This window comes from Rhinoraja longicauda, chromosome 9 (assembly GCF_053455715.1).
Source record: "Rhinoraja longicauda isolate Sanriku21f chromosome 9, sRhiLon1.1, whole genome shotgun sequence".
NCBI classification, from domain to species: domain Eukaryota; kingdom Metazoa; phylum Chordata; class Chondrichthyes; order Rajiformes; family Arhynchobatidae; genus Rhinoraja; species Rhinoraja longicauda.
In genome coordinates, this window is record NC_135961.1 from 22,808,579 (window position 1) to 22,825,100 (window position 16,522).

General features: G+C 38.9%; 1 protein-coding gene across 4 annotated transcripts in view; it reads right to left on the reverse strand.

The window, feature by feature from the left end:
- The window catches only part of syt14a (synaptotagmin XIVa), a 131,926-nt gene that overhangs the window by 82,376 nt on the left and 33,028 nt on the right, over positions 1-16,522 (reverse strand). For 3 of the 4 annotated variants that reach the window (XM_078404952.1, XM_078404951.1, XM_078404950.1), the window contains exon 3: positions 3,831-3,995. In XM_078404952.1, the coding sequence (XP_078261078.1) occupies positions 3,831-3,995 (165 nt within the window). Of the gene's footprint in view, positions 1-1,803; positions 3,756-3,830; positions 3,996-16,522 lie in introns of those variants that run through there. The other variant, XM_078404953.1, reaches the window with a different exon arrangement.

Consider the following 16,522-nt stretch of genomic DNA (forward strand, 5'->3'; position numbering starts at 1 on the left):
AGCGGAGAGCAGTGTGAAAGTTGCGAAGTCATTGCTGAGGAAGGCTAAGGCTGCCGGAGCTGATCCTTACCTGAGCCTACTAGCTTTTCGCAACACACCAACACCTGGCATGAGTAGCAGTCCAGTTCAAAGATTGATGAACAGACGTACCAGGACCATTCTACCGACTACTCAGAGGCTGCTCAAACCTGAAATTCCAAAAAAAGTAAGAGATGAGTTGAGAGCAGCTAGAGACAGACAAGCAGACTACTACAACAGAGGATCTCAAGATCTGATTCCCCTGAAAGCTGGCGATCCAGTTCGAGTGAAGCCGACCGATAATCGACATCAGTCCTGGAGGAAGGCTGTGGTTGTAGGCCGTGTTGCGCAACCCAGATCTTATGAAGTCAGAACCGAGGACGGCGTCATCTATCGTCGGAATCGGCGCCATCTGAGGAAGACCAACGAGCCATTTCATCGCGTTGATGTTGACCTAGATGACCTGGTGACGTTGCCTGAACCGGAGCGAGAAAATCGACCTATGAGCCGACCATCGGTCCCCAGGGAGCATCAAACCCTGACAACAAGATCTGGTAGAAACGTTCGAAAACCACGCTATCTGCAGGATTATGTGCCCAAATAAGGATAGGGCCTGTACATGTAGTTAAATATAGATGTAAAGGCTATTAGGTTATGTTTAAAAAGTTAATGTTATATTTTCGGTTATAGTTTGATATGCATTGTTTTATGTAATGGCTAATAAAACTAAATAAATAAACAAACAAATTAATAGATAAAAAGGGAAAGGGAATGAGGAACCAGACATGTGTTGTTCAAAGTTTAGATAATTCCGAGCACTGAACTGTCGCAGATCCAAGGGAGGAAAATTTGGAAGCTACCACGGAAATGGATTGTCAAAGGCATGTTGGAAAATGGACTGTTGGAGACATGTTGGACTCAGTGAAATAAGATACCATGGAAGAATTTAATTTATGGCTATACATGTAAAGTTCCTGTACATATCTGTTTTGTATATAAAGGGGGATGTTATGGGAATAGTGCACCCGGTGGTGCAGTACCGGGGATATATTACCCATGAGGCTGTAGCCAGAGAGATCCTGAATTAAAATGGCTGACCCCAAGACTCGAGTGTAAAGCCTCTGTTAATTAGTTGTGTAGCTGTACTGTAGCAGGTTACAGAAAGGAAGCACACTAACAAAACAGTGGGAATTAGTGAAACAACATCTGGATTCCTCCATTTAACCCCAAATGTGCGAATGCCAGAAGATGCTGCCAATTTCAGGACAATAGCATGAATGATAATAGTTTCACAACCAACACAATTGCAAAGTCTGGGCTCTAATTTATATTTAATACTGCACCATCAACTGAAATTAATGAGTATGTATAAATTGAGGAATACAACTAGCATTTTTTAATCTCAATACTGATTTTACCGGTGAGCTATTTCTTTGCCATTTTTAAGTTCTTTAGTAAATCTTACAAATTATACATGGCCTTGCGTCAATCTAACCTACATAATATTTTAGATATAGCTATTTGTAACTGGCTGCATATTTTTTCAAAGAAGCCATGCAAAATATCAAGATAATGGAGACAGAGATATGAGAGAATGCCCTTATTGAAGTTATCTTTGAAGAATAGAAAAAAGTGAAGTAGAGAACTTCTTTAACACAAGGTCAGAAACAGATGTGCTGCCATAGTTCCAATCAATCTTCCATTGTCTTTTTATAGTTTTGATGAGAGAGCAGAGTGGATCAAGCTGAAGGTATATTGAAGATAAGTTGGAAAAATGCACCTCACCTTTGTCTGAAGTTTTCTGATTTTTTTCTTTCTTGATCTTTTTATTTTTTTCTGATATTTTGGTGGGTACTTCTCTTCCTCCTTTATTAAGTTCTTTTTGAGTTTGAAGCTCATTTTTCTGAACAGTGCTGGACTTTTTACCATTTGAAAGGTTCTCTTTGTGCTTTTTAGAGCCTTTTTCTGACAGATCTGGTTTATCAATGACCAATCTCTTTCGAGCTTCTGAAAGCTTACAGTTTAGCTTTATCTTTTTATTGTCTTTTGTTTGTTCTTCCATGATACTTTGATCAGTTTGTCTGCCAACTCCCATATTTCCTTTACCTTTTCCACATAACTGCTCTTTCTGTTTATCCAAAGGTTCATCATTGTGCACTTTACAATCTGTGGCTTTAACTTTATCCTTGCTAGACTTGGTTGAACTGTTCCCTTTGTCACTTAAAGACTGATTTTCAATATCATTGCTAATCTTGAAATGTTCCCTCGTTGACCTACATTCAGATGCTTTGGACTTTCCATCTATTATTTGAGACTCAGTTATTTGAGCAGCACCATTGCAATCAGGAATACAGTAAATATCTTCCTTGAATGATTCCTTTAACGTATCAGATTCTATAAGATCCGTTTTTGATATTTTGTGTTGGTACATATCGTTCTGTCCCACAGTAGAATCTGAAATATCTGCGTATTGTGGAGAGGCAATCTGTTCCACTGGTTCACAAACCAGTGCATTTTCATCTTCTTTGTTTGCAAAATCATTATCTGCCAAACTACTAATTGAAGACTGGTGTGGCAACTGCCTGTGACTTTTTCCATTTTGAACTTCTGATACCTCATACCTTGCACAATCTTGCAACTCTCCTGAATTAATGCAGAGTTCACTCTTTGTTACGTTCTTTCTTGTTTCCGTATTTTCTTCGGTAGACAGCTCCTTTGCTTTGACTTCTGAACTGCTCATTGAAGATGCTGTATCATCACATACTTCAGGAGATACTTCTTCTGTTCGCAAGCCACTAAACATGTGTGTTACCTGCTCTGTGACTGAGTCAGCCACACTATACCCAGCCTGCCCAACTGCATCACTCAGGTCCTCTACAGCACTGCTAAGTTGCTCAACTAAAGCGGACACTGATGGCAAAGACAGGCTTTGTTGAAAACTCTTGAAAAACGACATTTATTCAAGCAGTCTTTTTTAACCCCAATAAAGAAAAAGAATTCAGATGCATAATGTAATGGTTAACGTTGCCAAATTGGTCATCCTTTTCAGCTTACCTCTGTTAGTAAATAAATGCAAAGTGTTTAATTATGGCATGTACATCCAATAAATACATGTGCAAACTTAAAACAATTAGCCTAAAATCATTATGTGACATATTCATTTGTGGCATATAAAACTAGTCTAAAAAACATGTTTTGCAGACAGCCTGTATACCTATTTTGAAGTGCCTCAAGCACCTTAGTGTAATTTTCTTTCTTTGTGACATGACCAGGGTATTTTGGTGGCCAGTCTGTAACTGAAGAAAACTCATTATTTTATATCCACTGATACACCAAAGTTGGAAAAATAAAACCCTATCCCGCTTCCCAATCTTTGAAAATTGTTGAAAATTTGGGAATCTATACATCAGCTTTTCCCTAGTATTTGTTATTTATATTTCCATGAAAATGATGCTAAAATGTGGGAATCTACTAAGAAAAAGAGAAGAAATAACGAGTAAATTCTGAGGTCTAGAGTGTTTCTTTTGGATATCATGAAGGTTGGTTGATAATTGTGATGAAATCAAAGTCATGCTGAATTAAAGTCAAAAACTGAATTCTAATGGAATGGATTGAAAATTACATCAACGTTGCCAAAATCTTTGTGAAAAACATTCATGAAATTTTCATTCAATAGCAATTAGAAGATTACTCTGCTCCCAACAATGTTCTTCAATTATTGAGTTGAATAAGAGAATAAGAGATTAATTAACACATACTAGTTTATTTACGAGCACAATTAACTATTATCCACCTTCAGAAAAAACACTTACGTGTGTTGTCTGGTAAATCTTTGTTGGTCCTGTATTCTGTATCAAGGCATGGAAACTCTCCTATATTCTCAAAATACAGTCTTTTGTTGATGTATAGAAAGAGAAGGATCATGAGAATAATAATCACCCCAACTGCTGAAAGGAAGCCAACCGCCTCAGGAGATACTGAAAAACAACAAAAGGCATTAAATAATATCTATGTGACCTTATATGCATCGCAACAGATATCATTTGTCATAAAATAATGTCAATCTTGGCTCAGTGGCAGCATTCTAACCAAAATTTTAAAAATTGGGTCCAAGCTCATTTTAAGACATTTAATCAAGCTTGGAAACGTTAGCGCCAAGGGCTGGAGGAAGAAAGGGTTTACTCCTGAAATGTAACTGTTTTAGGCTCAGAGATTCAAGCCTAAACGGTGGGAATCAGCAGTGTGTTTGATATTGTTTTGTGCTGCTGCTTCAGACTCTACCTTTAGTGGTAAGTAACTTACCATTCCACTTGTAAACAATCTGAACATTTGGTTTTCCAGACAGCAGTTAAGGGCCTGTCCCAGTTACGCGATTTTTAAGACGACTGCTGGCGACTATCAAAGTCGTAGCAGATCGCCGAAAAACGTAACATTTTTTTACCCCACAACAATGACCACGACAATGCCCACGACAAGCTACGACAACCTACCACCTAGGCGACTACAAGCTGCCGACAACCGGCGACCCAGTCTTCGTGACCTAGGACGTCCACTACGACAGGGACTACGACAAGCTACGACAACCGACGTCAACCTGCACTTACTAACTCCGAACTAGGCAGCGTACCATGGCAGAATGACATTATCTGAAGACCAGCAGCAAACAGCCCACTCTGCAAGCAGAGGTCCACCACTCCAAGAAGAGAGCCCCCAAAAGACCACAACCCAAGCCCCTTTTCAGTTCCTCCCACACCCTCCCAAAGGAGTTTATTTTTCGATGCAGTGCATTGGTTGTGTTGGTTTTGTTTCAATGATCAAAATAAATGAAGAGTTCACCTTTCAATGCAGTGAATTGCTTGTCTCTGTGTTTGCTTAATTGATCTAAGTAAATGAAAAGAGTTCTCTTTTATATGCAGTGCAATGCCTGTGTCAGTGTTTATTTCATTGGTCAAAATAAATGAAACTAGAATATTTGAAAGAGATGCCATGAGAAAGTATTTAGAAATGCAATAACTTCAGACTCTACTTTATTCAAACAAACTATATTCCTATGAAAGGTGGATAACTACATGCAAAAATCTTTTTTTTTTAAACTTCAAACAATTACAAAATATACCTAAAAAGTGGTCTGGCCGGACCTTGCTGTCAGTATGGTCAGGTGTCTGCCCCCCCCCTTTGACAGCATCGCAGTCTCCGCCCCCATTCCACAGGTGGCTGTTGCAGCTGAACTGTGGACGGGTTTTGACAGTTCCTGTCGCAACTTGTCTTCTCCTGATCCCGGTACCTGTCGCCAGTTGACGTCGGTAGTCGCCAATGAAATTCACTCATCATTGGCGACAAGCCAGCTGTCGCCGAAAAATTTAGAACAGAATCAATTTTCCGCGATGACCCGAGATCTGCTACGACTAATTGGAGACTACTCACAATCATGCCCGTGACACCCCGGCGAACGTGTAGCGACTGCCTAGTCGCCGGCAGTCGTCTTAAAAATCGCCTAACTGGGACAGGCCCTTTAGGCTTAATTTTACATTAAAGAATGGTGCATCCTACAAACTCAGTAATTCTGCATAGCACAGTTTATGGACTAGTTTTTATAATCACCAGTGAAGAACAGTGCAATCTGCATAATGCAAGCAGCCACAAAATGTATTGCAGGTTATTGCAAGTTCTAATCCTACACCTGATTCAGTGTGGTGCATTCTACAATGGGTATGTGGTAGCTGTAAGCTAGATGAGAAACGTTAAGGCTTCTCAACTAATCAGAAAATATTATTTCTCATGTGAAAAATTTAAAACAAGCAGTATAAAGCACCAAGTATAAATTATTTTAAATTTATGATAAAAAAATGGATCAAGAATTGGATAGAACAGATGAGAGATAGTGAAAGAAATGACACATAGAAAAGTGTGTCAGCTAAACACCTCAAACTAATTAGCCTATTGAAGACGTAAGAAATCACGTTTTTAAAATTAAAATTTGAGGGTCGGAGAGATTGTTTGGGAACAATTATGCCATCAATTTGCTTAAAGTTGACTTTGTTCAAAATGTTTCCATGATCGCCAGAACTAACTGTAAATTGTAGAAATCCACTGGAATCAATGAATTGAAATTTCAGAAGTGGAATGTAACATATAGAGTGGCCACTATGCTGACCTTTTAGCATAATGACCTGGATAGAGTTTCTAACCAACTCAGCCATGAAAGTCAAAAGCTGTGGGTGCCGGAAACCTAAAATAAATATAGAACATTTGGAAAAAAATGCAGCAGGTCAGGCATGTCTGTGGAAAGAAATAAGAGTTAAAATTTCAGATTGACAACCTTTCATCAGAACTGGGAAATTGAGGGAAAGTTAGATAGGACAAAGGGAATATCTCTGACAAAAGGAGGTCAGGGACACCCAGTTTAGAGAGTGATTAGGAAGAGAAAACAGACAAAGGGGTAAGTCAAATGCAAGCGGCCTGAACTGAAACTTGAAACTATAAGCTAAATTCTTGAAATACCTAGCAGATCAAACAACATCTCTCGAAAGAGAAAAGCTTACAGACAACAAAATTGGCCAATTCTGATACAAACGGCAAAAGTGAGTTGCCTTAAATTACTGGATTCATGATTGAATCCTGAAAACTGTGATGTGCCTAGATGGAAGACAATAACCTGCTCTTCAAGCTTTTGTTGGGCTTCAATGGAACAAGTGTTCGAGGCTGAATACAGATCGCTAAGTGTGAGAGTGAGATGGAAAATTAAAGTACGAACAACTGGAAGCTGCAGACCAAGTGGAGGTGTTCCCAAAGTAGGCACTCAACCTATGTTTGCTTTCAGCAATGTTGAGGATATCACTTTCAAATTATTAGATTGAAAGAAATGCAAGCGCATTGCTGGTTCACTTGGAAGGACTATTTGTATCCCTGGATGATGAGAAGGGACGAGAAAAAAATGCAAGTGTGGCATCTCTTGAAAGTACCATGCAATGCGAATGTATCACAAAATGCTGGAGTAACTCAGCGGGTCAGGCAGCATCTCTGGAGAGAAGGAATGGGTGACGTTTCAGGTCGAGACGCTTCTTCAGACTGATGTCAGAGGAGGAGGGGCAAAGAAAGGATATAGGTGGAGACAGGAAGACAGTGGGAGAACTGGGAAGGGGAGGGGGGAAGAGAGGGACAGAGGAGCTATCGAAAATTAGAGAAGTCAATGTTCAATGATGGGGCCAGTGGGTATGTCGGATACGTCGAACAATCCCTGTTCCAGACGTACACTGGCCACATCCCCGAAATCTACCTCCGCTACATTGACGACTGCATTGGTGCTACCTCTTGTACCCATGCAGAACTCATTAACTTCATACATTTCACCACTAATTTCCATCCTGCCCTTAAATATACTTGGACTATCTCCGACATCTCCCTACCGTTTCTGGATCTCACCATCTCCATCACAGGAGATAGACTAGTGATCGACATCTACTACAAACCCACTGACTCCCACAGCTATCTGGACACTTCTTCCCACCCTGTCTCCGGCAAAAAGTCTATCCCCTACTCCCAATTCCTCCGTCTACGCCGCATCTGCGCCAAGGATGTGTTTCACACTAGGGCATCCGAGATGTCGTCATTCTTTAGGAAACGTGGCTTCCCCTCTTCCATTATAGATGAGGCCCTCACTAGGGCCTCCTCTATATCCCGCAGCTCCGCTTTTGCTCCCCCTCCCCCCATTCGTAACAAAGATAAAGTCCCCCTTGTCCTCACCCTCCACCCCATCAGCCAGTGTATACAACAAATTATCCTCCAACATTTCCGTCACCTCCAACGAGATCCCACTCCTGGCCACATTTTCCATCTCCTCCCCTTTCTGCTTTCCGCAGAGACCGTTCCCTCCGTAACTCCCTGGTGCACTCATCCCTTCCTACCCAAACCACCCCCTCCCCAGGCACTCCCCTGCAACTGCAGGAGATGCAACACCTGTACTTCTCTACATCGGCGAGACCAAACGCAGGCTCAGCGATCATTTCGCTCAACACCTTCGCTCAGTCCGCCTTAACCAACCTGATCTCCCGGTGGCTGAGCACTTCAACTCCCCCTCCCACTCCCAGTCTGACCTTTGTCATGGGCCTCCTCCAGTGTCATAGTGAGGCCCACCGTAAATTGGAGGAACAGCACCTCATATTTCGCTTGGGCAGCTTACAGCCCAGCGGTATGAACATTGATTTCTCTAACTTTAGATAGCTCCTCTGTCCTTCCCTCCTCCCCCTTCCCAGTTCTCCCACTGTCTTCCTGTCTCCACCTATATCCTTTCTTTGTCCTGCCTCCCCTGATATCAGTCTGAAGAAGGGTCTCGACCCAAAACATCACCCATTCCTTCTCTCCAGAGATGCTGCCTGACCCTCTGAGTTACTCCAGCATATTGTGACACCTTCGATTTGTACCAGCATCTGCAGTTATTTTCCTATGCAATGCGAATGATTGGTGATGGAAGAGTAGACCATGGAGTCGCCAAGTGAACAGTTCTTTCATATTGAAAGTGAAGGGAGGGGGTGATAGTAGTATCCCATTTAAGATAGCAGAAGAAGAGTGAAGGATGATCTATGTCATCAGAGGGCGGAGCAGTAGAGGGTGAATCCAATTCTTACTTTGTTTGATAAAAGATAGGGAGGAGCTGAAGTGCAAAAATAGGTGAAACATTGTTGAGGGCTCAATTAACTACGGTAAGGGAGAAAGCACACGTTTAAAGAAAAGAAAGACATCTCAATGGCATCCATATGGAAAGTCTTACCTTCAGAGTAGATACAACAGAGGAAATGGGAGGATGGAATGGAATGTATATTGGAAAAAGAGTGGAGGGAAGTATAGTTGAGATGGTGGGAGTCTGTGCTTGTGGATATAAATTATTAATCTATGACTTAACGTAACGATGGAGAAATTCAGAAAGGGAAGAGTCAGAGACAATTCATGTAAAGGTAAGAGGAGGGTGGAAAGTAGCAGTGAAAAAAAGAAAATTTTCAAGTTATAAGCACAGGAAGCTACAATACTATAATCCAATATATCAGAAAGAGTTGATGGAGGGGGGCTTAAAAAGACTGAAACAAGGACCATTTCACAATCTCACAAACAAACAGGTGTAGATTGGTCCTATGTCAGTTGGCATCTTTCAATCTGGAGAAAGTGAAGTATAGTTTAGAGATACAGCGCGGAAACAGGCCCTTTCGGCCCACCGGGTCCACACCGACCAGCGATCCCCGCACATTAACACTGTCCTATACCCACAAGGGACAATGTTTTTGACATTAACCAAGCCAATTAACCTACAAACCTGTACGTCTTTGGAATGTGGGAGGAAACCGAAGATCTCGGAGAAAACCCACGCAGGTCACGGAGAGAACGTACAAACTCCGTACAGACAGCATCCGTAGTTGGGATCAAACCCAGGTCTACGGCGCTGCATTCGCTGTAAGGCAGCAACTCTACCGCTGCGCCACCGCGCATAGTTGACATAGTTGAAGAAGTTGTTGACAATGTGAGACAAACTCAGCCAGGTAAATCAGTGCAGTGGTTTAATAGAAAGGATTAGGCTTCTGGTTAAGGAAGAAGTGGAGGGCCTTTAAAGAACTCTAATGCGGAAGGAGATTTGGAGTGACCAGATGACCATGGTGAAAATAAGCCAGTTGAAACCAAAAACATTCATAAAGTGGCAGAGGGCATTAGTGATATCAGGGGTGTAAATAGGAAGGAACTAGAAAGTAACATTCCATTCTTAAAGGAGACAAACGAGATTAAAGATTGCAGGTGAAATAAATTCATGTCATAGGAGCAGAATTAAGCCATTTGCCCCATTGCGTCAACCATTCAATCATGGCTGATCTATCTTTCCCTCTCAACCCCTTTTGTAACCTTTGACACCCTTATTAACGGAGAACCTGTCAATCTCCACTTTAAAAATACCCCAAGACTTGGTCTCTATGGCCGCCTGTAGCAATGAATTCCACAGATTCACCAGCCTCTGGCTAAAGAAATTCCTCCTCATCTCTTTTCTAAAGGTACGTCCTTTTATTCTGAGACTTTGCCCTCTGGTCCTAGACTCTCCTACAAGTGGAAACATTCTCTCCACAGTCACTCTATCTAGGCCTTTCATTATTTAGCAAGTTTGAATGAAGTCCCCCCTCATCCTCTAAACTCCAACAAGTACCGACCCAGGGCCTGACCCTTCCAATGCCAGCAGATCACTTCTCAAAAATGGGGCTACAATACTCTAAAAGCAATCCATCTAGTGCCTTATAAAGCCTCAGAATTACATCCCTGCTTTTATATTTTAGTCCTCTTGAAATCTGGAACAAGTAATTTGCTGGAACAAGTATTCGGTGGATCAAGCTACATCAGTGGGTGGAAAGGAATGGTTGATGTTTTGTGTTGAAATCCTGTATCGAGACATTCCTTTACATCTCATTTTCACTCTGATGTATCTGACTACGGTCTCCTACACTGTCCCAACTAAGTCCAACGTATATTTGAGGAACATTGTCTTATCTTCCATCTGGGTACATTACAGCCATTTGGACTTACTATTGAATTTAATAATTTCAAATATTTACTGTTTGTATCAGAATTGGCCAATTGTGTTGTTTATGCTATCCATCTGTGACAGTTATTTTCATTCCATAGAGGCTGCCTAATTTGTTAGATATTTCCAACATTCTCCTTTGGGTTTAAGCAACAGCACCAATCGCATTGCATGGTTTTACATGTTTCTTTGCCTGTTTTTTCACTTTACAACAATCACTTTTAGTCTATTGACCAGACTTTTGGGGAGGGAGAAAAACTACTCCAAAACGAATGCAATAATTTGAAAGAGAACCCAAATCCACCTAGCTTCTGCTCCTGATTTCTCGCTCACAAATGGTGCACCAGAAAGCCTCCTCTTATCTCAAGATTAAACATTCTGCTATATTTGTGGATATTCTCAATTTGCCCTTGGAATTCCATCCAGCTCACCTCTAAGCCCAGTGGAACCTATGTTTACTGAGAGCAGATGTGATTTCTAATCTGGGGCTCCTGAAGGTCCCAAACTGAAAAAACTAAAAATTAAATTAGCTCCTCCGGGATTGATTACCATTGTAAGTCTAGTCATGTTCTCTTATTGTATTTATGTTATATAATTGCACGTTGTTGGTGTTGCACTGTATTTTTTATTATAGGTTACCCAGTCCCAATAATATGATTTATTCTTGGTGCATCCCCAGACAAATGATCCAAAGTCACATTATATTTATGAATAACCATATAATTAACTTCAATCATTCCAAGTGATTGTAAGCTGCTGTTGGGAATGGATGCTTGTGTGATCTTGATAGAACATTCTCGTCAACAGTTTCCCGGCAATGTAGCTGCATACTTGCAATTTACCAGTTACCTGGCTTACCATTGTCAAGAGAGATACAATTTAATGTAAAAAACATCATTAATTTAATTACTTCACAGTGCAAAACTTTTTTAAACAATGTCTGCCAAATTTTGTCTCCAATTATCTTAAAAACAGTTCAAAGTACTTTAAAGCTTTTTCACTATTGTGGCTACAAAGCTTTGTGAACAATTGTGAAATCATGAAGTATGTGTAGCCATAATAATAATGCACACTGAAAGCACACTGAGAGCAGTTTGAGTATGATCCAGCTGAATCTGCAGAGCCTCATAGCTTTACAGCACATAATTAAGTTGGAGTGCAAATACAGGAGGGAAAGGAATATCAGCATTAAATCCTGTCCTACAACAGAAAACAATGTGAACCACTGGGATAGGCTCTACCCATAACAGAACTGGGACTACTGTCCTGACAGAAAAGATAAACAGGACCATTTTGGAGGCCATATGACAGGCTAGTCAAAATAAGTAAAAGCCCAACGGATCCATGGGAGAATGGCAAGTTGGTTCCAAAACTGATCCAGTAGCAGAAAGCAAAGAATAATTGCTGATGGGTGTTTTTGTGGCTGGATGTTACATTGGGTTTCCTATGAAATAATTCTCTTCTACACCATCAATCCTAGTTAGTTCCATTTGGGTAGCACTCAATCCCTTGCTTCTCATAGTAAATATTAGTTATTTCTTTTCTTCTTCTATATGATCCCTCCGCATCTAGGATGACTTGTTTCCACTCCAGTTTCGAGTTCTGAGGTTATTGATGGGATTAATCTACCAAGAGATATCTAACAGGACAGTGACCAATAATTTGCCAGCACTGTTTGGCTGGGTTCCATAACCTATGGACTCCAGGTTCTTGATATCAGCCAATGTTCTTTCTCCACTTGGACAGGGATTCCTAGGAGTTAGTGAGAATGCTGCATTTTTTCAAGGAGAATTTGAATACACCTTTGAATACTTTCCTCTGGTAATCTTCTCCCTGAAGCTCGGATTAGACTGCCTTTTTTGGGAGTCTGATGTTAAATGCAAAGGAACATGGCCTGCTCAATGAAGCTGACAAGGCATATATAATTTGGGCTTCAGTGCTGGGTATGTTGGCCTAGAAGAGAACTTTGACTTGGTTTACTTATCGTTCTGGTAGATTTGGAGGGATTTTGCAGAGATAGCACTGACAATATTATTTAGTGCAGTGGCATCTGCTGTCAGTCATCCAAGGCCTTGAAGCATTTGGGAGGGCAGGGATTACAGCTGCTGAATAGACTGCAAGTTCTGTGCTGTATTTGAGTTCTTAATCTTGATCCTTTTGTAAACTGTGAAAGTCTGTGCTGGTGCACGGAGGGCAATGCTGAATCTCATCTTCAATGTCTGGATTTGCTGTAAGGTACTTCCTAAATATGGAAAGTGGCATATGTTTTTCAAATCTCACTATGGTAGGCCTAAATGTAGGAAGCATAATAAAGAAGTTTCAAAATGATATCAAAATTATCAGTGTGCTTAATAGTGAATGGTACATTTTTGACTAAAATAATTGTAGATGATTTGGTTAGCTGGGCAGAAACTGCCAAATGGAATGGCAGGATGTTGAGGGGTGATCTTATAGAGGTGTACAAAATCATGAGAAGAATAGATCCGGTAAATGAACAAAGTTTCTTGCCCAGAATAGGGGAATCGAGAACGAGAGGACATAGGTTTTAGGTGAGGGGGGAGGGATTTAATTGGAACCAGAGGAGATCATTGGGGAAGGTACTATATCACAATTTTTTAATTTTTTTTTTTTGAAAAACATATGTACAAATAGAAATAAAAGACAAATTTGTTACAAAGTTCTTACATAGCTTCAATTTTTAAAGAGAGAAAATAAAAATAAAGAAGAATGAAAAAATGAAAAAAAAAAAAAAAAGAAAAGAAAAAGAAATAAACTATTGGGAAGAGAGAATTAAAAGTTATAACTATAAAAATTAAAGGGGGTAGATCCGGGAGACAATAACCACAGTTGTACATCCAACCCTAAACTCAAGTTTCAACTTTTAATTTTAAATTTTTATTTTAGTCCTGTGTCAAACCCATTTACTTTTCTAAAAATTCAATAAATGGAGACCATATTTAAAAAAATAAATCGGGTTTGTCAATTAAGGCAAATCTTATTTTTTCCAAATGCAAGGTCTCTGTCATTTCCGCAATCCACATTTTAATTGTGGGGGTTATTGGTTTTTTCCAAAACTTAAGTATTAATTTTTTCGCAGTTATTAAACTGTAATCAAGAAAATGTACCTGACTTGTTGTAAAGTTTGTAATATGTTCTGATAATCCTAATATTATTAATTTTGGATCCACATCCAATTGCTTGTCGATAACTTCAGAAACTATTTTTAAAATATCCAACCAGAAATTTTGCATTTTTATGCAAGTTACGAAAATATGAGTTAAATTAGCTTCTTGAAATTGACATTTATCACAAATAGGAGAGATACTAGGAAAAATCCTATTTAATTTCGTCTTCGAATAATGTAGTCTATGTATTATTTTAAATTGTATTAAGGAATGTCTAGTATTTAATGAACATTGGTGTATATGTTGTAAACTTTCATCCCATATATCTTGCATTATGAGTTGGTTCAATTCGTCCTCCCATGCTCGTCTATATGATTCTGATGACGGAATGTCAGTATCTAGGAGAGTATTATAAATAAAGGATATTAATTTATTTGAATTATAATGTCGATTCAGGCATACATCAAGAGTTTCTGGACCTCTAAATTTATATTCTTGCATGTGTAATTTTACATAATCTCTAAGTTGTAAATATCTAAAATAATTATTAACATGTAATCCGTACTTCTGTTGTAAATCCTGAAAAGAAAGAAAAGTTCCCTTATGATAAAGATCTCCCACCATTTTAATTCCATAACTTTTCCATTGAGCAAATCCTCTATCTAAGACAGACGGTTTAAAAGAAGGGTTATTCGCAATAGGGAGGAAAGAGGATAATTTACTCAGTTTTAAAGTAAGTTTTAATTGTTTCCAGGTACGGATAACGCTATGTATAATCGGATTACCTCCATATGTTTTTTTATTTAAATTTATTGGAGCTAAGAGGATCGCACCAATATCAAATGGTAACCACTCCGGTTGTTGATCAGTGTCATCCAACCAGAAGGTTATATTTTTAATATTAACCGCCCAATAATAAAATAAGAAGTTAGGTAAGGCAATTCCTCCATTAGTTTTAGACTTACATAGATGTCTTTTATTTATTCTATGAGTCTTGTAGTCCCAAATAAAATTAGTAATAATTGAATCGATTTTTAAAAAAAACTTTTTTGGAAGATAGATCGGAATTGCTTGAAATAAGTATAGTAGCTGTGGAAGAAAGATCATCTTTATAGCATTACTACGACCAACTAATGATATAGGGAGTGTTTTCCAAAATTGGATATTTCTGTGTAATTTAGTAAGTAAAGGAGGAAAATTTAAATTAAATAAAGAAGTATATTTCCTAGTCACGTAAATTCCAAGATATTTAAACTTTTCATAGGCAATTTTAAAAGGAAATTGTTGAAGTATGGCCGCATTTTGTTCCATTATTGGCATAATTTCACTTTTGTACCAGTTAATTCTATAACCTGAAAATGAACCAAATTGAGTTATGAGATTTAATAAATTCGGAATGCTAATTTCAGGATTTGTAATGTATATTAATACATCATCCGCGTATAAAGAAATTTTATTGGTTGTATGTTTAGTGTTATAACCGTGAATGTCTGGATTTGATCTAATACTCTCAGCAAGTGGTTCTATAACGAGGGCAAATAGAAGCGGAGATAGTGGGCATCCTTGTCTACAACCCCTAAATAAATGAAATTTGGATGACAGCATTTGATTAGTTAATATTCTAGCTGTTGGGAATGTATATAAAAGTTTCACCCATGAACAAAAAATTTCACCTAATTGAAATTTTTCCATCACTGAGAAAAGATAGGGTCATTCTACTTGATCAAATGCTTTTTCAGCATCTAGCGAAATGATTGCTAAATCTTCGTTTAATATTCTATTTGAATATATTATATTGAACAAGCGTCTCAAATTGAAAAATGAATATCGTTTAGATATAAAGCCTGATTGGTTGGGGTGTATCAATTAATCTATAACTAAACTTAATCTATGAGCTAAGATTTTCGCTAATATCTTCTGATCAGTATTTAAAAGAGCTATCGCTCTGTACGAACCAGGGTCTTCAGAATCCTTATCTTTTTTAGGAATAAGTATTATTGTTGATTCAGTCAGAGTTTGTGGTAATCTCTGTTGTTTAAAGGCGTAACTATATACAGTTTGCAAACGTGAAGAGATCAAATCACTAAAACATTTATAAAATTCATTATTTAAGCCGTCAGGGCCAGGGGTCTTCCCGTTTTTCATGGATTTAATGGTCTCTTCAACGTCTTTCATAGTTATTTCTGCGCCCAATAAGTTTCTGTCACTGTCATTCAAACCAGGGAGGTTACATTCCTGCAAAAAGTTTTGCATCTGCGCAGAGCTATCTGTTATTTTTGAATAATATGATTTATTATATAGGTTTAAGGTGAGGGGGGAGGGATTTAATTGGAACCAGAGGAGATCATTGGGGAAGGTACTATATCACAACTTTTAAGAAACATTTTGACAGGTACATGGACAGGATAGGGTAAGCGGGATATGGGCCCAATGCGGGCAGGTGGGACGAGTGTAGATAGGCATCTTGGTCAGCATGGGAAAGTTGGGCTGAAGGGCCTGTTTCTGTGCTGTATGAGTCTATGACTACGAGTCTATAATAGCTTCTTTCCTGCAGATATTTGACTGGAAACCCACCTAGGCTGGTTTTCCTATATTTGTGGTTGTGTGTTCTACTACGTGTTTGAAATTCAGTCCATTGATTTTAACTGTTCATTACATTTGAGCCAGAAATTTACTTTAGGGTAAATAATAAAACAATTTTAGTTTACTGTATGGAATTCAGGATGGAAAGCAGCAAGCATTTGTTTTGCCAATCAGCATCTGGTAATGTACTCTGCTTTTTAATCTTTCTTCCACAGTAAAATATTCATGCTAGTTGTGTTGCATGTAT